The 23094-nt window shown below is 48.5% G+C and overlaps 1 protein-coding gene across 1 annotated transcript in view; it reads left to right on the top strand.

Annotated features, from left to right (window-relative positions):
* Nucleotides 1–3981: 3981 nt before the first annotated feature.
* Nucleotides 3982–23094, top strand: part of slit1a (slit homolog 1a (Drosophila)) — a 215902-nt gene continuing 196789 nt past the window's right edge. Inside the window, 4 exon segments of the mRNA XM_052027527.1 lie at nt 3982–4253; nt 10751–10822; nt 12278–12349; nt 14796–14867. Coding sequence (XP_051883487.1) covers nt 4075–4253; nt 10751–10822; nt 12278–12349; nt 14796–14867 — 395 coding nt within the window. The 5' untranslated portion in view covers nt 3982–4074.

The raw sequence follows: 23094 nt of genomic DNA, 5'->3' as shown, positions 1-23094 counted from the left end.
GGCCAATTAACCGACCGACCCCGCACGTCGTTGGGGTGCGGGAGGAAACCGGGAGCACCCGGGGGGAAACCCACGCGGTCACGGGGAGAACGTGCAAACTCCACACACACAGATAGCGCCGGAGGTCGGGATCGAACCCGGGTGACTGGAACTGTGAGGCAGCCGCCCTACCAGCTGCGCCTTCCTTGCCCTTCCTGAAGGTGCCCTAGATCTGGTTCTTACATCCTGTCCAACCCAGTGGGCACAGATTAGGAGCAGGAGTGGAGCAACTGGCCTCTCAAATCCACACCACCATCCAATAAATTCACAGCTGATCTGGTTGTAGTCTCATTTCTGCATTCCCATCTACCTGCAGTAACCTTTCATCCATCGCTCATCGAGAGCCTAAAAAATGTTCACAGACTCTGCTTCCGCCACCCCTATGAGGAAGAGAGCTCCTAAGACTCGGAAACCTCTGGGAGAAAAACATTTCACCTTATCTCTTTCTTAAGTAGGTAACCCCCTTATTTTTAAACAGTGACTCCTTATTCTAGATTCTCCCACAAGAGGAAATATCCTCTCTGTATCCACCCACTCAAAGACCCAGTCACAACCAGCCTCCCCTCCATGGACTCTGTCTACACTTCTCGCTGCCTCGGTAAAGCAGCCAACATAATGAATGGAGGAAAATGGAGGAATATGGGCATTCTGTGGGTAGGATGGATTAGCTATGTTGGCACAACATTGTGGGCTGAAGGGCCTGTTGTGCTGCACTGTTCTATGTTCTATAATCAAAGACCCCACCCACCCGGACATTCTCTCTTCTCCCCCCTCCCATCGGGCAGAAGATACAAAAACCTGAAAGCACATACCACCAGGCTCAAGGACGGCTTTTATCCCGCTGTTATAAAACTATTGAACGGTCCCCTAGTATGACAAGATGAACTCTTGACCTCACAATCTACCTCGTCATGGCCTTGCACCTTACTGTCTGCCTGCACTGCTCTACAGATGCTGGAGGAACTCAGCGGGTCAGGAAGGAGATGGACAGTCGATGTTTCGGGGCAAGACCCTTCATCTGGACTTCATACTGAAGTACACACTGAAGATGTGGTGTCACCAATGCCCAGTACAACTGAAGCAGAACCTCCCTGCTTTTGTATTCAGTTCCCTCTACAATAAATAGTGCTCTGTTAGTTTCCCTAATTACTTGTGCTACGTGCATACTAGCCCTTTGCAAACCTTGCTCCAGGACTCTGAGATCCCATAGGCAACCAGTGGGAAAATCCTTATCCTAACAACCCTGGACAACTCCCGTTCTCCGCACATGGTATCTCTGAGGAATGGGGGGCGGGACGAGATAGAGATGAGAGGGAATCTCTCACCATTTAGATCATACTTTTCATATTTTTTGCTGCCAAAATGCACGACGTCACATTTTCCCACAATATACTCCATTTGCCAGACCTTTGCCCATTCACAGAACCTATCCCTATCCCCTTCCAGGTAGAACTGCCACCTCTGGTCTCCATAGATTCCAAGTCCCACTCCAGCAACTTGAATGCAAGGCTGAAGGCCGGTGCTGCCATGGCAGTACTGAGGGAGTGCCACAGTGCCACATGAGGTCTCAAACCTAGGCCCCACGGGTGGTCAAAGATGATCCAGGGCCGCAAATTCAAAGAAAAGCAGGGCATTCCTTCCACATTTCCTGTTCAACACTCATCTCTCACCCAACACTGATCATCTGCTGCGTATCTTGGTTGCTGACCGTGGCATCTTGCTGCGCAAAACCTGACTGTAATTGCAAATCAAGACAAGAGACTGCAGAAGCTCTAAATCTGAAATTAAAAAAGTAGATGTTGGAAACACTCAGCGGGTCAGGCAGCACCTGTGGGGAGAGAAAAATGTCCCTTCGCCACGAGAGACAATTAAATGATTGCAGACACCAGAGACGGCAGGTGCTGGAACCTGGAGCAACACACAATCTGCTGGAGGAACTCAGCGGGTCGAGCAGCATCTGTGGGGAGGGGAGAGGAATTGTCGACGTTTCGGGTGGAGACCCTTAGAGTCATACAGCATGGGAAAAGGCCATTCGGCCCAAACTTGTCCACGCCGACCAAGATGTACGTTCAAGCTAATCCCATTTCCCAGCACTTGGCCCATGTCGCTCCAAACTCTGTTGGCCTTACAGCCGTCCACATCCTACCATACCTACCTGCCTCTGGCAGCTGGGTCCGTACATCTACCCCCCGCTATGTAAAAAAGTTGGCCCTCAGGTTCTTACTAAACATTTTACCCCTGAACCTAAAACTATGTCCTCTAGGTTTTGATTCCCCAACCCTGGTAAAAAGACCACTCCCCCTCTCTATGCCCCTCCTGATTTTATGCACCTCTATGAGATCACCCCTCAGTCTCCTACACTCCAAGGAGTAAAGTCCCAGCCCGTCCAACCTCTCCCTGTGACTCAGTCCCTCCAGTCCTGGCAACAGCCTTGTAAATCTTTGCACCCGTTCGAGTTCAAGCACATCCTTCCTATCCATCGGGACCCAAAACCTCGACAATTAATCTCCCTCCACAGAGGCTGCTCGACTGGCTGAGTTCCTCCAGCAGATTATTAAATGATTCAAGTCTCTTTTTTTCTTTCGTTTTTCATCACAAACGGGGTTCGATGTTTTACTGGTGTTCCCAGCAGACACACACACACACAACTTCCCGGGAGTCTGCAGACAGGGACAGATCCCTCGCCTACCTTCTGCCCCGCTCCCTCGCCCCGTGGCCACTGTAACCTCAGCCCAGCCGAGCGCGTTGGCAGCGGTCACCCTCCAGCCCCAGCACCAATGAAACGTAAACTGTAATTAGCAATCTTGGGAGTCATGATTCCATGAATTACTATCCCGGCAGAAAGGAGAACGCCGTCTGCCAGACTTTCCGAAGACTGAGTCTCTGTTTTCAATTCTCCCGGCAACACAGCAGATGATGAACAAGATTAACAAAACACCTTCAGGTAAACAATGCTCCTTTCACGTATGTGCAGTGTTCCGTTGCACCAGGTTCAATCTGACACACACGTAAATACACACACGCACACACACACACAGATAGACAAGCAGATACACACAGACAGGTAGGTATACACACACACACACACACATACACAAACACAGATAGACAGGTAGACACACCTAGATAGATAGGTACACAAACACACACACAGACAGGCACATACACACACAGAGACAGATAGGCACACACACGGATAGGCACATACAGAGAGAGAGAGGGGGGGGAGAGACAGATAGACACACACAGAGACACACACACAGATACGCAGGCACAATGGGACATACAGACACACATGGATACACACACATACAGGAGACCACACATTCACACACAGGTAGACACATACACAGACACAGGCACACATGGGACATACAGATACGCACGGATACACACCCATACAAGAGACCACACATTCACACACACACACGCTCGGACCACGGAGCAGGGTGGTTATATTAACTCTGTCCGTCCTTACTGTAACCTGCTGTTCGTGTGGGTATGGAAGGAGGGATGGAGGGAGGGATGGAGGGAGGGAGGGGTGTGATTGGCAGTCGCCAGCCTGCGTTAGATGAGTCGGGGTTGTGTGTTCGGTGGGCGGGGTCGCCTCTGCTATTTGCGGCCACATTGATGGATGTGTGTGACGCTTTTATTGCACAGGCCGTCAGAGGCAGCTTGTAACCCAGTGTGTGTGTGTGTGTGTGTGTGTGTGTGTGTGTGTGTGTGTGTGTGTATGTGTGTGTGTGTATGTGTGTGTGTGTGTGTGCGTGTGTGTGTTTGCAACAGAGAGTGAGGCTGAGACGTTCTCCACTGGGGCCAATCTCCGCCGCGGAGATCACAGGGTCCTGGATCGCAGCGAGCCAGACTCCCCTTCTATTGTGTTATCGAGGGCGTGTGACCCTTCCGGGGTGGGTGGGAGTGGGGTACAAGACGCCAGGACCGGATTTCAGCAGCCTTGCTCCATTTCACTATGATCTGAAGGAGGCTGAACGATTTTCTTCCCCTCTCGTCTCTCTCTCTTGTCCCGCAGACACCATGGACAGAAGCCGGGGGTTGCCCAAGATCGTCAGGACTGGGATCCTCCTGTTAGCTGCCTGTGGCATTGGGACAAGTGTCTGTCCGCCTCTCTGCAGCTGTGTAGGAACGAGTGTGGACTGTCACGGGCTGGGACTCAGGACCATCCCCAAGAACATCCCCAGGAACGCAGAGAGGCTGTGAGTATGGGAAGCCGTTATTCTCTTTGGACCTGGGGGCAGGCGGTGGGGAACAGGACGGGGGAGGGGAAGGGAGGGGGAGGATAGTGTGTGGGGGTGAGATGGGGTGTGGTGCACAGCCTATTGTAGGTGATCGTCCGGGCAGTGCGAATCCCAAACTTCCCAACCTCCTGTCACCATGGGGTCCTGTCGGATGGTGATAAAGGGGGAGTGAGGTGGGGGGGAGAGAGAAGAGGGACGGGTATTCTCCCCCTGTCACCCCCCCCCTTCCTCACCCCGAAACCGGCCCGCATGCAGAGCCGAGGGAGCGCTGCACTGACCGAGGTGCCGCGTACACAATAAGGCTCAGTCCGTCTCTTGCGTTCAAGGTCCCACGGCGATATTCCCCATCAGTAGATGATTCATCCCCACCCCTCCTCACCCCACCACCACCACCACCGCCGAACCAATCACGGAATCAGACCACCAGTTTACTATCTCACTGGCCTTTGTGGGATCTTACTGTGCGAGAGATAGAAGCGTGGCTGCGTTTCCAAAGGGACTCCGTTGCCCGGTGGTTTGAAGTTGGGGAAGCCTTCACTGAGAGGAAATTAGACATTGTTTTTAAAGGTGCGTTTCTCAGCAGAATTACTGGTTGCAGGGTGTTTTTTTTTGGCGGGTGGGTGTCAAAGGAGAAAGGTTTTCCCGAGACCGAGCAGGCAGCCCAGTAACGTGGGTGGGGCAGGAGGGGAGTGGAGGCAGGGGTCCGTCCTTGGAATGTCGCTGCCTGCCCTGGCCGCCCAAGTTTTTGGCGTTGGGTTGATCCATCAAAAGTCAGGATCAAGGGTCGGATTTCTTTTCCATTCACTGTTGGATTGGGACATGCGGGACAGATCCCACTGTTCCCAAACTCAGGGTCCCACCGGGTGGTCCCAAGAGGGAGGTAGGCTCCGGGGGGAGGAGGGGGGTGGAGGGATAGGGGAGGGGGAAGGACGGAGGGGCTGAGAGGCGGAGGGGAGATGAGGGATTGAGAGGGAGGAAAGATTGAGGGGAGGAGGGAGACGGAGGGATTGAGGAAAGGGAGGAATTGAGGGGAGGAGGGACTTAGGGGATGAGAGGGAGGGATTGAGGGGATATGGAGGGCCTGAGGCAGGGGTGGGGGTTGAGATGGACCTGGTGAAATCCTATATGGGATCGAACCGACCTGGGACACAGAGGAAGGGGAACGTGCCTATCACAGATTTTTGGAACAGCCTCCCAGTTTGGCTCTTGCCCGCTCCCTTTCCCCAGACTCTGTAGATGTCTTCATTTATTGATCGTTGCTTGTGATACTTTTGGATCTTTCTCCCTTCTTCCCGCCACATGCATTTCAGACCATTAAAACCCTCCCCTTTGGTTCACGGGGACCAGGGTAAGGGCAGTCGGCCTTGGCAGCCCCACGTCCTGCCCCTGGCTCCAGATCCCCTGATGGAAATCTCACCACCTGGAAGGAATGTGACCTTACAGGCTGCTCTTCCCCTTCCCCTCCTGCATTCCCCGGCGGCCTTTCATCCGGTGAGTGCTGACTCGCTATTTGACTGTAGGGGCATCACAGTGAAAGCAGTCATGGCCCCACTTCACTACACGTGCACACACACACACACACACACACACTCTCTCTCTCTCTCTCTCTCTCTCTCTCATTGTACTCTTTCAGTCACACGCTCTCACACAGCCACACTCACTCTCGCTCACCCAACCCCTCCTCACATTTCCACACATGCACACACACCCTCACACACTTCCCCGGGTGTGCACACTCCCTGACGGGAAGACGTTCACTGCAGAGCGTTGAGAAGCCGCCCCCTCCCGACCGCAGGAATCCCGCAGCCGCTACCGCAGAGAACAGCTCCGGCAGCCGAGTGCTCTGGGGTTACAGGGCTCCGTCTGTGGGAGTCCGCGGCCCAGCAGGACCCACGATTCACTGTCCGCTAATCCCAGGCATCGGTGAAACTCCCAGATCTCTCTCGGGATACCCAGCCCGGGACCCAGGGAGCGTTGGCAGGGAGCTCTCCGCACACGGAAAGCGTTGCTGCATTCAATGTACGCTTGTTTCAAATATCACTCCAGCTACCCCGATTCGCTCCCAGCCTGTAACTAGCTCCCGGGGTCTGTTATTCTATATATAAACACCCAAACCTTTCAATTACATTCCAGCCTGTAACTCATTCCCAGGAGTCTGTTACCCTGTATATAAACCCCTGAACCCCTGGATTAGATCCCAGTCTGTAACCCACTCCCGGGGACCTGTTATCCTATATATAGACCCCCCTGAACCCTTGGATTAGATCCCAGCCTGTAACCCACTCCCAGGGACCTGTTATTCTATATATAAACCCCCTGAACCCTTGGATTAGATTCCAGCCTGTAACCCACTCCCAGGGACCTGTTATTCTATATATACAAACCCCCTGAACCCTTGGATTAGATCCCAGTCTGTAACCCACTCCCGGGGACCTGTTATTCTACACATAAACCCCCAGGATTTCTTAAATAGATTTCAGCCTCTAACCATGGGTAGCTAATACTCTGGATACAAACGTCCCAAACCTGTTATTCTATATATTGAACCCACGAACCCCTGGATTAGATTCCAGCCTGTAAATCACTCCCAGATATTTATCATTCTCTATATAACCCCACCCCCGAACTCCTCATGTAACTCACTCCCAGCTATATGTTATTCTGTATATAAACCCCTGAACCTCTTGATAATATTCCAACCTTTAACTCACTCCAAAGTATCAACTATTTAGCATGTAAACCCCTGAACCCATCAATTAGATTCCAGCCTGTAACTCATTCCTGTGTACCCGTTATTCTATGTGTAACCCCCCGAACCCCTCGATTACCTTCCAGCCTATAACTCACTCATGAGTATCTGTTATCCTACATCTACATTTCTGAATCTAATTGATTCCAACCCATAACTCAGTCTGGGGTATGTGTGTTATTCTATTTATAAACCCATTGAACCCTTTAATTCGATCCCAGCCTGTACTCACTCCTGAGCATCTATAACTCTATATACAACCCTTCCCTGAACCCCTCGATTAGTTTCCAGTCTGTAACCCTAGGGTATCTGTTTTTCTCTATGTAAACACCATGAAACCCACAAATTAGGTTCCAATCTAGAAGTCATTCCTAGCTATGTCAGTCTACGTACAAATCCTCCCACGTCCCCTGTAGAGACTCTTCATGGGTCTCCAGGCTGAGTGTTTTTTTATGGAACGCTGCACATGTTATGTGTGATCCTGCCTCCGGACCTTGGTGCACATGGTGTGGGAGTGATAGTGGACTGCCCTTGTTCTCTCTGGGACATTCCTGGGACTGCAGTCTAGCACTGGGCTCGGTGCTGCAGAGTCCCTCATGGGTGAAGTCTTCGTGGTCTGACACGTTGATGAGCTGGGACGGAGGAGGCTGTCCACTCAGGTCTCTCACATTTACAGTGCGGGGGCCATTTCCTTTCATTCCACAGCATGAATAATTTCTGAATGGAGGTGGCAAGGGTGGGAGCCACAGGACTTGTGGTCAATGACAGTCAGTTTTGTCCTGACCCATTGCTGAGTGTGTGTGTGTTTGTGCATTTGTGTGTGTGTGTGTGATGTGTGTGTTTGTGCATTTGTGTGTGTATTTGTGTGTGTATGGGTGTGTGTGTATGTGTGTTTGTGTATTTGTGTGCGTGTATGTGTGTGTGTATTTCCGTGTGTTTGTGCATTTGTGTGTATTTGTGGGTGTATGGGTGTTTGTATGTGTATTTGTGTGTGTATGTATGTGTGTGTATTTGTGTGTGTGTATGTTGTGAGGATACTCATATGTTTATGTGTGTCGAGAACATTCCTGCTTGTGTGTGTGTGTGTGTTTGTGTGTGTGCGTGTATACGTGTCTTTGTATTTATACACAGATGTGTGTGGGTCCACTCCGATAGGTTTGACTCAGTTGATGCCATTTATCTGAAGTCGTAAGACTGAGGTTGACCCACGGTCCTTGAACCGTTCATGTTCGAAGTCTACAGTGCAGAGGGAGTGCTGAATTATAACAGCTCAGCTGGGAGGGTTAATCTGGCCCCTGTTTGTCTGTAAAGGTGGATGTAAGGACCCTTAAGTGACTATTCAAACAAGCGTGGAGATCTGTCAATTAGATTCCAGTCTGCATCTCCTTCCCAGATATCTGTTTCTGTATACAAACCCCACCGCCTTTCAATTCGATTCGAGCCTGTAATTAAATCCTGTTTCTGATGGGGTCTTGCTGTCTACTAATTGGACTAAAGTAATTCATTGTCTGAGGATTGTTGGCAATAGAGTTTGTTCCTTACAGGCACTGAGAAGGGTATTAATTGTCTGGAGAATCAGTATATTCAACAAAGGATCGAAGTACGGAATTAAAATGGTAAACTGGTAAATTACTAAATTGGTTTATTATTGTCACATGTACCAAGGTACAGTGAAAAACTTTGTTTTGCATGCCATCCATACAGATCATTTCATTACAACAGTACTTTGAGGTAGTACAAGGGAAAAACAGTGAGAGGATTCAGAATAAAGTGTTACAGCTACAGAGAAAGTGCAGTGCAGGCAGACAATAAGGTGCAAGTCTATAACAAGATAGATTGTGAGGTCAAGAGTTCACCTTTATGGTACTAGGGGACCGTTCAATAGTCTTATAACAGCAGGATAGAAGCTGTCCTTGAGCCTGGTGGTATGTGCTTTCAGGCATTCGTGTCTTCTGCTCGATGGAGACAGCATCTGCAGTCTCTTGTGTCTCCATATCAGTGTGTAGAAATATGATGAAATACACTCATTACAGGCTATTCAATCCAACTGATCAACACTGGAGATTATCCTCACCCCAGCATCCCCCCAACCAGATGCAGTTTGGAGCAGGAGAGGTTGATGGGCTGAATGGCTGGTGTTGATTGGTTGCCTCATGAGCGTCATTACTCCCCACGAGGATGCTTCAGGGTGCTGCGGGTTGTGAGACATCGACGTGCGTTCCTCTGCTAGTCATCTCCCATGGGAATCCAGACCCGTTACCGGGCAGAGAGAAGGCAGGCGTTTTTGTACGTGAGGCTCATCCACCTCATTGGGGTCGCCCCTTTACCCAGCTCCTGCCTCTAGATGGTCCATTCACTGCCATGGGTTCCATACTGGTTAGGAGCCCTCGGCCAGGAGTTAGGAACCGTCCCCTATGTCCCTCTGTTAACCGGTTCAGTTCTCCTGCAATCAATGGCCTCACCACCCTAGTGCCAGAGACCCGAGTTCGATCCTGACCTCTGGTGCTGGTGCTGTCTGAGTGAAGTTTGCACGTTCACTCCACACCTTGTCTCACACTTCCAGGATCGGTATCGAGGGGCCATTGTCCCATCAGAGGGGTGGTTTAACTGACCCGTCCTTGCTTTAGATAGATATAAGAGACCTCCCCTTACTACTCCTGGAGGGATTTCTCCAGTGTTTCCATCAATAATCATTCCTCAATCAACTTCCAAAAAACAAGTGACTGATCAGTTTGCATTGTGTTTGTGTGTGTGGGAACTGGCACATTTTCTACATCATGGGAACCTGTTTGACACTATTGGTAATTAGTAATTGGTTTACTATTGTCACATGTACTGAGATACAGTGAAAAGCTCTTGTTTACGTGCTATCCAGAGAGATCATTCCATTCATAATTACATCGTGGTAGTACAATAGAGAGAAAAATATAGAATATAGTGTTACAGTCACAGAGAAAGTGCAGTGCAGGTAGACAAATAAAGTGCAAGGGCCACGACGAGGTAGACTGAGAGATCAAGAGCTCATCTTTAGCGTATAGAGGTCCATTCAAGAGTTATACATCCTGAGGTTGTGAAAGGTGCTATATAACTGCAATTCATTCTTTTAACTCTACCCCAGGTAGATAAAGGCTTTGCTGAACAAACAATATAACAGGTAGGGAATGGTGTGTGACAAAGACATAGTTCTTCCTGTGCTGCCACACTTGACGAGATTCACTCCCTAGTTGATGCAGGAAGAATTAAAGCTGGAACAGAGTGGCAAAGGGTTGGTGCTGGTGATGCAGAGTAACAATGGCTTAAGGCTGCCTCCCTGGGAAATGGGCACAGCACAGTGGCACAGTTGTAGAGCCACTGCCTCACAGCACCAGAGACCCGGATTCAATCCCAACCTCGGGTGCTGTCTGTGTGGAGTTTACATGTTCTCCCTGCGACCGCGTGGGTTTCCCGAGTGCTCTAGTTTCCTCCCACATCCCAAAGATGTGCGGGTCGGTGGGTTAATTTCCCCCAGTGTGTGGGTGAGGGGTAGAATCTGGGACAGGGTTGATGAGAACGTGAGGAGAATAAAACATAGGATTGATGGCTGCTGGTCAGCATGGAGTTGTTGGGCCGAAGGGCCTGTTTCTGTGCTGTACCTCTCTATGACTCAGAAATGGATTCCGAGAGGTGGATGGTGTGTTAACAGTCCTTCATCTGTTTCCCTCCACAGGGAGCTCAATGGGAATAATATCTCACGGATCAGCAAAAGTGACTTCGCGGGACTCAGGCACATCAGGGTTCTGTGAGTATCACTGGGGGCAATATCGAGAGAGAATGAACAAACATTAACTCTGCCTGAACAAAACGATTAAAGGCTTTTGATGGAAAGGCCACGTAGGCAGAAAGATTTTAAAAGCCTCTGGAAGGATAGTGTTCAGAATGTCTCTGTAAACTTCCACCACAGGGGCCCTTACTTGTTTACTAACGAATTAAAAACCCATAATTGTACACACTGGGTAGTCATGTGGGAGGGTTATGGTTCAGAGCACAGGCACAGTTAGGTTGGCAAGGATGGGAGCGACAGATGGATGAGCCAGTTTTGGTGTGGGGAGTGGACAAGTGGTAAAGCAACTTGAATTGTACGCAGGAGTGTGTGGTGGGATGGTGCGGAGGGACCTTCACTCTGTATCTAACCCGTGCTGTCCCTGCCCTGGGAGTGTGGGATGGGACGGTGTAGAGGGAGCTTCACTCTGTATCTAACCCATGCTGTTCCTGTTCTGAGTGTTTGATGACCTGGTTCATAGGGAGTTTTGCTTTGTATCTATCTCACGATAAGTGTAAAATGTGCATTGTGAAACCAACCTGTATAAGAACGCAAACCTTCAATTTCAGAAGATAGCACGTGAAGCAATAGTTTGGGCTAAGGTTGTAGATTCCTCTAAGTGGGACACTGATCTGAAAGCACGAGAACACACCGGGCATGGAATGATTTCCTTCGTCTAATATCTGCCAATATTGTGTGCTCCCACACCAGGGATAAGCTACACAGGTAGACAGGGTGGTGAAGAAGGCGTTTGGCACACTGGCCTTCATTGGTCAGGGCATTGAGTATAGGAGTTGGGATATTATGTTGCAGCTGTACCAGACGTTGGTGAGGCCGCACCTGGAGTATTGTGTTCAGTTTTGGTCGCCCTGTTATAGGAAAGACGCCACTAAACTGGAAAGAGTGCAAAGAAGATTTACGAGAATATTGCCAGGACTCGAGAGACTGGGTTATAGGGACAGGTTGGGTAGACTAGGACTTTATTCCTTGGAGCTTAGGAGAATGAGGGGTGATCTTATGGAGGTTTATAAAATCATGAAGGGCATAAATGGATGAACACGCACAGTCATTTTCCCAGGGAAAGGGCATCAAAAACTAGGGGGCGTAGGTTTAAGGTGAGAGGAGCAAGATTTAAAAGGGACCTGAGGGGCAACTTCTTCACACAGAGGGTGGTGCGTATATGGAACGAGCTGCCAGAGAAAGTTGAGGCAGGTACATTAACAACATTTAAAAGACGCTTAGACAGGTACGGGGATAGGAAAGGTTTAGATGGATACGGGACATACATGGGCAAATGGGACTCGCTTAGATGAGCATCTTGGTTGGCATGGAGTTGGGCCGAAAGGCCTGTTTCCGTGCTGTATGACTCTGTGAATCTGTGACCAGTTCTCATTGATCCTGATGTTCATGTTCTGTCCTTTTCTCTCCTGCCAGGCAACTTATGGAGAATCACATCAGTTCCATCGAGCGTGGCGCTTTTGAGGACATGAAGGAGTTGGAAAGATTGTAAGTGTATGGTTTATTTTCATGGTGTTTCACATTCAACATAGCAGAATAGATTTTAGGGATTAATTACAGAGAATGACATTGAATCTTTGCTTGAAAATAAACCATTCTACCCTGGTCCAACCCAGACATGTCCTCTCATCACCCTTCACCATGTCGATGGTCGCAGGTCCACACCAGAGAAAAATTGTCCCTCACGAAACTTGACCTGGGTATCCTTGTTCGTGAATCACTGAACGTTAACATGCAGATGAAGCAAGCAATTATGAGAGCAAATAGTCTTTATTGCAAGAGGGTTTGAGAACAAGAATAGAGATGTCTTGCTCCAATTACACAGGGCCCTGGGGAGACTTGCCTCTGGAATATTGTGTAAAAATCCGGTCTCCCTACCTAAGGAAGTATTCATGTGATGGTGGGAGTGCAGGGAAATCATTATATTGATTCCCGGGATGGTGCGTTTGTCATATGAGGAGAGATTAAACAGACCAAACCTGGTCTCTCTGGAGTTTTAGAAGAATGAGAGGTGATCCCATTGAAATGTACAACATTTTAATTGCTGAAGAATTGGTGTTTCAAAAGGGGACAGTCATTTAAAACGGAAATACGTAGAAATTTCTTCTTGCAGAGGGTGTGAATCTCTGGAATTCTCTGCCCCGGCAGGTGGTGGAAGCTGGATAAGAAGAATTGAAAGTGAAGGCAGATAAATATTTGATAGATCGAGGAACAGAGAGGTGTGGAGAAATGGCACAGAAGAGGAGTTGAGGCCAGCATAGGTCAGCCATGTTGATCATGAATGGTGAGGCAGGTTTGAGGGGCTGAGTGGCCTACTTCTGCTCCTATTCTCTCGTGTTCTTGTGTTTCCCTGACCTTGGGTCATGCTCAAACATCCAGGCAGAGAGCCAGAGAAACTTCTTCATCCCAAAGGCGGTGAGTCTTTGGTGTTCTCTGACCAAAAGGGCTGTGGAGGCTCACTCACTGAGCATGCTCAAGAGATTGATAGATTTTTAGATATTAAGGGAATTATAGAGTATAGGTTTAGAATCAGAATCAGATTTATCTTCATTGACTTATATTACGGGAAATTTGTTGTTTTGTGACAGCAGTACAGTGCAAGACATAAAAATCTATAAGTTACAAAAATAATAAATAGCGCAAAAAAATGGAATATGTTCATGGGTTCATGGACCGTTCAGAAATCTGACGGCGGAGGGGAAGAAGCTGTTCCTGAATCATTGAGTGTGGGTCTTCAGGCTCCTGTACCTCCTCCCCGATGGTAGTAACGAGAAGAGGGCATGTCCTGGGTGGTGAGGGTCCTTAATGACGGATGTTGCCTTCTTGAGGCAACACCTCTTGAAGATGCCCTCAATGGTCGGGAGGGTTGTGCTCGTGGATGGAGCTGGCTGAGTCTACAACCCTCTGCAGTCTCTTGCGATCCTGCACCTTGGAGCCTCCGTACCAGGCTGTGATACAACCAGTCAGAATGCTCTCCACCGTACACCCATAGAAATTTGTAAGAGTCTTTAGTGACATACTGAATCTCTTCAAACTCCTAACAAAGTAGAGCAGCTGGCGTGCCTTCTTCATGGTTGCCTTTACAGTAAGAAAGTGGAACCTAGGTAGAAGATCAGCATGGTCTTACTGTGTGGCAGAGCAGGCTTGAGGGACTGAATGACCCTTTCTTCCTGCTGTTTCTTATGTCCTTATGCTGTTGTGATATCTGGCTCTGACTGGACAGTCTCTGTCCCAGTGATCAGGGATTGGGAAGCTGGAATTCTTGCTCCCTGACCACTATCCTGCTAGCCCTGTTGGAAAGTGTTCACACTCTGGTGTTCCATGAATGTAGGACTGGGATCTTCACAACCTACATAAGACAAGCAATATCTTTTTCCTATTATTGAGCGATCCAATACCAGAGGGCATGTATTTAAGGTGAGAGGGGGTAGGTTCAGAACAGACGTGAGGGGTATGTTTTTTATTCAGAGAGTGGTGGATGGCTGGAATGCATTGCCTGATAGGGTGGTGGAGGCAAATTCATTGGGGGCTTTTAAGAGGGGCTTGGATGGGCACATGAATGAGAGGAAAATGGAGGGATATGGACATTCTGTAGGTAGGAGGGATTAGCTACGTGGGCACAACATTGTGGGCCGAAGGGCCTGTTCTGTTCTGTGCTGTACTGTTCTATGTTCTATGCTACTGACACAGACTGTGCACCAGCCCATAATGGATCAGAGAGTAATTTGCCAGAGAGTGCTCAAACACCGGATACTAGTAGGGTACTGAGCAGTGGAGGGCACTTGGTATCTATTCACTGGACCCCAGCAAGAATCAATGTCTTTGGAGCAGGTGGGGTGCCAAGCATTGGTGAGATGGCCATAATTATCCACGATCACTCTCTGATGCTTTTTCCTGTGTTTCTCTCTCTCTCTCTCTCTCTCTCCCTTTCTAGACGCCTGAATCGTAACCAGCTGCAGATCTTGCCAGAACTGCTCTTTCAGAAGAATCCGACTCTGCACAGACTGTGAGTAACAGCCCTGCTTGTTTATTCCACTGAATCCTGATAATGTGTGCTGGCATCAAGTACAGGATGTATCAGATGGTGATGTAAAGTTGTGGAGACATTGTCGTATATAAACCCTCTCTCATTATGTCTCCCAATACTCTCAGTATTAGGCTCTCAGTGGTATAACATGCACCCTGTTATACATCAGCACTGGTATAAGGCACCCACATATAACACTCTCTCTGTTACCTTGCACCCTCTCTTCATCTGTTATCTTAGGTGCCTCTCTGTTATAGCACTCTGTATGCACCAACCTCGGTCTTATTTACAACATTAGCCTGGCAATGAAATTATCATCTTCCCCATGGTATGTTTCATTGTTGAATTAACAGCCTAATACGTTTCTCATTATAACCTATAGACCTGTCTCATTCAGTGAAGATGCTGTTGTGTTAACAGCGAAGTGTGAATCCTATAATTAGGCAGCCTAGTATCCTCTTCTTCCTAACACCAAGCATTCCCTGAGGCTACAAAGTACACAGGGCCTGTCACAAAGGATTCTTTGGAATAATATATACCTATTCACAGCTGTTTGAATATTTGGAATGTTACTGAGGGAACAGATGGCTGGGAGTGAGTAATAGGAGCTTAAAAGACACTGAGGGTTCAAACGATGCAGGAACCTGGAATTCAGGGAAATGTACCATGATGTGTAGCTAGCATCAGAGCGATGGGCCAAACGGCTTCCTTTTGGGAGCCTGTGTGTGGTAGTGACATCAGGTCATCACATTGCTTCACCGGAAGCAGAAGCAAACAGGGAACTGAAAGCAACAGACGATCTGCTGGAGGAACTCAGCGGGTCGAGCAGCATCTGTGTGGGGGGGAGAGGAATTGTCAACGTTTCGGGTCAAAACCCTGCATCGGGAAATGAAGAGTTAGTCATAGTGTTAGAGTGCCCTACAGCACAGAAAAAGGTATTTTGGCCCAGCATATCCACAGTATTCATGTGGAACTGTAGTCAGATGAGGAAATAGGTGCTCAACGTGGCCCCAGTGTTTGTACTCAAATGCTCAGATACCCAAACTCCTACCAGGTCTGCGTAGCTGAACTTGCCCGCTGACATTGTCCTGGACCCGGCGTCAAGTCCCTGCAAGGCTGCAGGACCTTCTGCAACCTATTCAGGTCCTTCCTTATCAAATATCTTTCCACCAGTCACAGTTCAGTGACACCGGTCCATAGTGACCATCAACGCGTACAGTGCTGTTTAGTCAGAGGTGACTAGTTTATACCTGGTGCAGAGAGAGGGGAGACTGTCCAGGGAACTTCATATCAATGTGAGATCCTTGATGATTGGTTACTGCCGAGGTATAGAAGGCTATGGACCAAATGTGGGTAATTGGAATTAGTATCAAAGGTTGTCATGGACACCGTGGGTTGAAGGGCCGTGTTTTGGGATCTATGACTCTAAGACTCTCTGAGTTAAGAAGTTTACTCCTTTTACTGTGGTGATATGGATCTGGGAACCAACTGTGTATTCTGGATGATCTCGGAATGGAGAACAGTTTTGGCAAGGCTCCATGGTGCTTCAAGAGGTTCAGCCAGGTCGGGGAGGAGTGTGGGCGTGAATGTTTCAACCAGTCATCCACGATGTCACTGAGTCATAGAGTAAAACGGCACAGAAATAGGCCCTTCGGCCCAACTGGTCCATGGCAACCAAGATGCCCATCTAAGCCAGTCCCATTTCCCCACGTTGGCCCATATCCCTCTAAACCTTTCCTATCCATGTACCTGTCCAGGTACCTTTAATGCTGTTATTGTACCTGCCTCAACTGCTTTCTCTGGCAGCTCGTTCCATATACTGACCACCCTCCGGGTGATAAATTTACCCCTCAGGTTCCTATTAAGTCTCTCCCCCTCACCTTAAACCTATGTCCTCTAGTTCTTGATTCTCTAACCTAAAAGACTAACTATGCCCCTCACGACTTTATACACCTCTATAAGATCTCCCCTCATTCTCCTATGTTCCAATGAACAAAAAGTCCCAACCTGCTCAACCTCTCTCCATAACTCAGTCCCTCAAGTCCTAGCAACATCCTCATAAATCTCCTCTGCACTCTCTCCACCTTAATGGCATCTTTCCAATAGCAGGGTGACCAAAACTGAACACAATATTCCAAATGTGGCCTCTCCAACAGCTTGTACAACTGCAACATAACTTTCCAACTTCTATACCATGTCCTTTAAAGTCTACGTACCTTAGGAGAAACAAAGGCTTGAACAGGAACTAGAGCATCCCAAGCAAGAGGTGAAGGTATGGTCGCACTAGTTAGTGTCCACTGATTACTGTGGACCAGGTCTTGTCTGTAAGAATCAACACATCAGCCTGTGGCGGGGCAAAGTTGTGGATCCCTCCAATCCATCTCAACTGGAGCAACTTTCCTTCAACTCTCACAAACCCGAACTCAGTTGACCAGAATCCAGTCGTGCACAAGTGTTTTTTCAGAAGGAGCAGAAAAGATCATTATACTATTCGGAAAGCTAAAAAGATGGCTGTTGAAAAACTGATAAAAAGGTCACAGCAGGTAGTGTCTGTGGAAGGAAGAACAGAGATAACGTCTCAGGTTGATGACATTTCGTCAGATGTCCTGAGGAATGGTCATGATCCTGAATGGTGCTCTGGTTCTCTCTCCACAGATGCTGGCTGACCTACAGAACATCTCCAGCAATACTGGACTGTTCCCTGCCTACACAGCCCACGTCTCCATTCTGGGTTTGGGACAGGTCACGTCACATGTATGTGAAACATTTGGGTTTGGGTCAGGCTGCCTGGCCCAACTTAGGACTTTATCCAAGCTCATGAATTCCTGTCAGGTCTCCCCTCAGCCTCCACCGCTCCAGAGAAAACAACCCAAGTTTGTCCAACCTCTCCTCATATCGCATGCCCTCTAATCTTCCCCTCTCCTTTTATTACTGGCCATCTCCCCTCTCCACATTCTGTCCTGATACATGGTTTCGACCCAAATCATTGACAATTCCTTTCCCCCCAACAGATGCTGCTCGATCCGCTGAGTTCCTCCAGCTGATTGTTTATTCTTTCACAGGGATGTTACCGGGACTGGAGGGCTTGAGTTACAAGAAGAGACTGGATGGGCTGGGACTGTTTTCCCTGGAGCGAAGGAGGCTGAGGGGTGACCTTATAGGGGTTTCCAAAATCATGAGGGGCGTGGATAAGGTGGACGGTCACTCATTTCCTCAGAGTAGGGGAGTCTAGAGAGCACAGGTTTAAGGTGAGAGGGGAAAGATTTAAAGGGGACCTGAGGGGCAACTTTCTCACACAGAAGGTGGTGAGTATGTGGAACGAGCTGCCAGAAGAGGTGGTAGAGATGAATACAATTACGAATTTTGAAGGACGTTTGGAGAGGTTCATGGATAGAATCAGAATCAGGTAAGACAAGATAAGATCTTTATAAGTCACATGTACATCGAAACACACAGTGAAATGCATCTTTTGTGTAGAATGTTCTGGGGGCAGCCCGCAAGTGTCGCCACGCTTCCGGCACCAACATAGCATGCCCACAACTTCCTAACCCGTACGTCTTTGGAATGTGGGAGGAAACCGGAGCACCCGGAGGAAATCCACGCAGACACCGGGAGAACGTACAAACTCCTTACAGGCAGCGGCGGGAATTGAACCCGGGTCGCTGGCGCTGTAAAGCGTTACACTAACCGCTACAGTACCGTGCCTGCAGGTTCAGAGGGTTATGGGCCAAACACAGGCAAGGGGACGAGCTCGGATAGGCATCTTGGTCAGTATGGATGGGTTGGGACAAAGGGCCTGTTTTTGTGCTCTATGAGTCTATGAATTTTAATTAACACAACAGTTTCACTACCTCAGGACATTCCAGCTGCTTTACAGCCACAGTGTGAAGCGCAGTCACTGTTGTAGGAAACAACAACCAACGTCTTCTGTTCTGTTGATATTGGTCAGGACATAAATATCGGCTGTTACTCTGGTGAGCTGTGGTTCTCTTCTCTGAAATATTGCCATGGGAATTGAATGCACGTGAGAAGGTTGCAGACTCCTGGTTTCTCTGAGGCATCTCCCAGGGCTATAGTATTCCCTTGGCGCTGTGCCAGATGTAATATTCCAGTTTCTGGAGAGCAATTCGATCTCCTTGCCAAGGGATGAAGGTGCCAGACACACACACGGCCAACACACAAAACGCTGGAGAAACTCAGGGAAATGGACAGTCGACATTTCGAGTTGAGACCCTCCATCTGAACTGGAAGAGTAAAGGGGAAATAGCTGGTATAAAAGGGTGGAGGGGAGGGGTTGAGCAAGAGCTGGCAGGCGATTGGTGGATCCAGGTGAGGAGGTGTGATAGGCAGATGGGGGATATAGTGACAGAAGCTTTTACACTGGCAATTTCCCCTCTTGTCTTCCAGTCCAGATGAAGGGTCTCGACCCGAAATATCGACTGTCCATTTCCCTCCATAGATGCTGCCCGACCCGCTGAGTTCCTCCAGCATCTTGTGTGTTGCTCCAGATTCCAGCAGCTGCAGTCTCCCTTGTGTCTCCATTGTGTACACACATCCATCGCTGCCTACCATGCACACAGCAGCTGATGCTAACATTTTTGTTGAAGGTATGCAAGCAAAATGTCATGATATCGCAGCGGAGGAGGTTCTGTGTTAACTGCCCAAACCTGGGTTCACCGGCACAAGGGAGAAATGAGAGTCAGGGATGGCCAATAAGCTGGTGTCCTTGCCCGTCCAGCCCAGCTGGGCTTCTAAGACGAGGGAACATCGTTAGCCAAGATCAAGCAGCTCACCTCTGACCGGGCCCTGAACCCGCCTACTTCCCCATGTGTGTGCAAAGCAGCAGCAGGCTCACAGCCTGAATCAACGAGGGAACACCTCTTTAATTTTTGAACACAACGTTTCATTATTGAAACAGGGAAATAAGCAGTTTGCATCTTTCAAGTGGAAAAGTGCCTCGAGGGGTTGGACAGGGTGTTTCGCAGGCATCACCCTTCCCAGTGCTGTGTTTTGACAAGCCAGATGTAATGCCTTTCAATTAGAAATGATTTGATGCACATTAAAGTTAGGGAAAATAAAACATGTGCATTTTAAGCCCAAAAGGATGTGATTGCAAAATATCCCAAGCCGCTCAGAGTTTGAGATCCGTGTTGTAATTTTGTGCTGATTAAAGTCAGAGGTGGTTTTTCGAAAGAGACAATTTCCCAGTTCAGGCACCGATCGTGCCTTGGGCAGCAACAGTATGTTAGATGTCGAGCAATCCAAACTAAATTACAACGTTGGGACGTTTCTGGCAAAGCCAGCCGTCTATTGCTCATTGGGTTAACCACATTGGTCAGGTCTGCAGTCACACATTGACAGGGAACCCCCGACAATTCCTTCTATAATTAGTGAACCAGAGGGGGATATGCAAAGCCTTCTCAACCACCTTATCCCACAACCCTCAGGGACCCATGGACCATCTCTGTTCATCTATCCTTCTCGCTAACTCCCCACTTATTGAACACTGAGGAGGTGGTAGAATCAGATACTATAACTATGTTTAAGAGGTATTTAAACAAACTTAAATAGGCAAGGCACAGAAGGATACAGTTCTAATGCAAGCAAGGATTGGTGGCGTTGTGGATGGTGTAGAAGATTACCAAAGGGTACAGCAGGATATAGATCAATTGCAGATATGGGCGGAGAAATGGCAGATGGAGTTTAATCCGGCCAAGTGTGAGGTGTTGCACTTTGGGAGATCAAATGTGAAGGGACAGTACACTGTTAATGGTGGGAACCTTAACAGTGTTGCTGTACAGAGGGATTGTGGGGTCCAAGTCCACAGCTCTCTGAAAATGGCTGCATAGGTTGATAGGGCAGTAAAGAAGGTGTACGGCATGTTTGCCTTTATTAGTTGAGGCATTGAGTTCAAGTTGGGAAGTTATGTTGCAGCTTTATAAAGCTCGGGTTAGGCCGCATCTGGAGTATTGCATCCAGTTCTGGTCACCCTGTTACAGGAAGGATGTGGCGGTACGGATCAGGAAGGATGTGGAGGTACGGATACAGGAAGGATTTGGAGGTACGGATACAGGAAGGATGTGGAGGTACGGATACAGGAAGGATGTGGAGGTACGGATACAGGAATGATGTGGAGATACTGATATTGGAAAGATGTGGAGGTACAGATACAGGAAGGAAGCGGACATCCTTGTTGTGATACAGCCCGCTCTTGGCTGTGCTCTGGTTTTCCTGGCTGTCTCCTTCTGCTCTCAGTGCAGATTTAACGTTTAAGCATTTTCGCAGAAATAACAGAGCAATAAAACACCATTCAGCTCATCAAAATTCCTGTCAGCTCTTTCAATCCAGCTGCAACCAATCCTGTTATAACACAGAAGGAGGCCATTCAGCCCATTGGATCCATTCTAGCTCCCATCAGAACAAAACCACCAGTGCCATTGCCCCTCCTCTTTATCCCCTGTACCCATCTCTCCCGACCACCTTCTAGTTCCGACCTCACGCACGAGTGCAAACGTCATGTCTCGCCTGCAGAACTCTTCCATAATCTTTGCAACCGTCCCTGCTCAGTCTTCTGTAGGTCAAAAAGCCCAGTCTCTGCACTTCCCCGATGGGAACGAGCTCTCCATTCTGCTATCATCCTTGTAAGTGGCGTTACGTAGATTGGTGACGGGGGAGCAAATGGGTGTGAAGACTGTGACTGATTGAGCACAGACTAGAGGAAGCTTTAATTTGGTCGTTAGCTTATGGTGGTGGAAAATGTCAACCCTGAGATTGGGTGTGTGTGCGCACGTGTGTGTGTATGCAGTGCACATGTGTGTGTGTGTGTGTGTGTGTGTGTGTGTGTAGTGTGTTTTTGTGTGTCTGTGTATGAGAGAGAGAGATCAGAGAATAAATTGCATTATGCTTTACCCTATTGTATTTCAACAAAAAGAATCCCCCTCTCATCCTCTCATTCAGACGTGAGCTCTGTGTAAACTCTGAGGATCATCTTTCAGCGACTGCCCACGTGGTTAGTGGAAATGCAGATTCTCTTTACTATTTGGCAGTCAGCCAAGCTGAGGCTGCCAGGATACATACTTCATCTGCAGTCCTTTCCCTTTCTGACACAAGCCACAGGGAACTTTCTCCTCAGAAAGAGTGGTTGCCGAGGAGCTGGTTGGCTCTCTGGCTTCTCCTCGTAGAGATGTGTGGAGTTTGCATGTTCTCCCTGTGACCGTGTGGGTTTCCCCCGGGTGCTCTGCATCCCAAAATCCAGAATCAGAATCAGAATCAGGATTATTATCACTGATGTATGTTGTGAAATTTGTTGTTTTGCGGCAGCAGTACAGCACAAGACATAAAAATTACTGTAAGTTACAAAAATAAATAACCAGTGGAAAAGAGGAATAATGAGGTAGTGTTCATGGGTTCATGGACCGTTCAGAAATCTGACGGTGGAGGGGAAGAAGCTGTTCCTGAAAGAAGGAGTGTGGGTCTTCAGGTTCCTGTACCTCCTTCCTGATGGTAGTAAGGAGAAGAGGGCATGTCCCGGGTAGTGATGGATGCCACCTTCTTGAGGCACGGCCTCTTGAAGATGTCCTCGATGGTGGGGTGGGTTGTGCCCGTGATGGAGCTGGCTGAGTCTACAACCCTCTGCAGCCTCTTGCGATCCTGTGCACTGGAGCCTCCATACCAGGCGGTGATGCAACCAGTCAGAATGCTCTCCACCGTACATCTGTAGAAACTTGCAAGAGTCTTTGGTGGCATACCAAATCTCCTCAAACTCCGAATGAAGTAGAACTGATAGTGTGCCTTCTTCGTGATTGCATTAATGTGTTGGGCCCAGGATAGATCCTCCGAGATGTTGACGCCCAGGAACTTGAAGCTGCTCACCCTCTCCACCGCTGACCCAAACATGTGGGTTGGTAGGTTAATTGGCTGCTGTTAATTGCCCCCAGTGTGTAGGTGATGGGTAGAATCTGGGGGGAGTTGATGGGAATGTGGGGAGAATAAAATGGGATTATTGTAAATGGGTGGTTGATGGTCAGAACAGATTCAGTGGGCCGAAGGGCCTGTTTCCATGCTGTCTGACTCTATAATCTGGATATTCTCTCTGAAGTTCACAAGGCTGCAGATGGGGAACAATAAATAATCGGGAAAAGCAAAATATTCAGAAGGTCAGAGATCTGAAATACTCAGCAGGAAATACTGGGAACACAAACTCCTC

Source organism: Pristis pectinata, chromosome 12, assembly GCF_009764475.1.
Source record: "Pristis pectinata isolate sPriPec2 chromosome 12, sPriPec2.1.pri, whole genome shotgun sequence".
Taxonomy (NCBI): domain Eukaryota; kingdom Metazoa; phylum Chordata; class Chondrichthyes; order Rhinopristiformes; family Pristidae; genus Pristis; species Pristis pectinata.
Note: the sequence above shows the minus strand (reverse complement) of the source record. Positions and strands in the feature narration are given on the sequence as shown.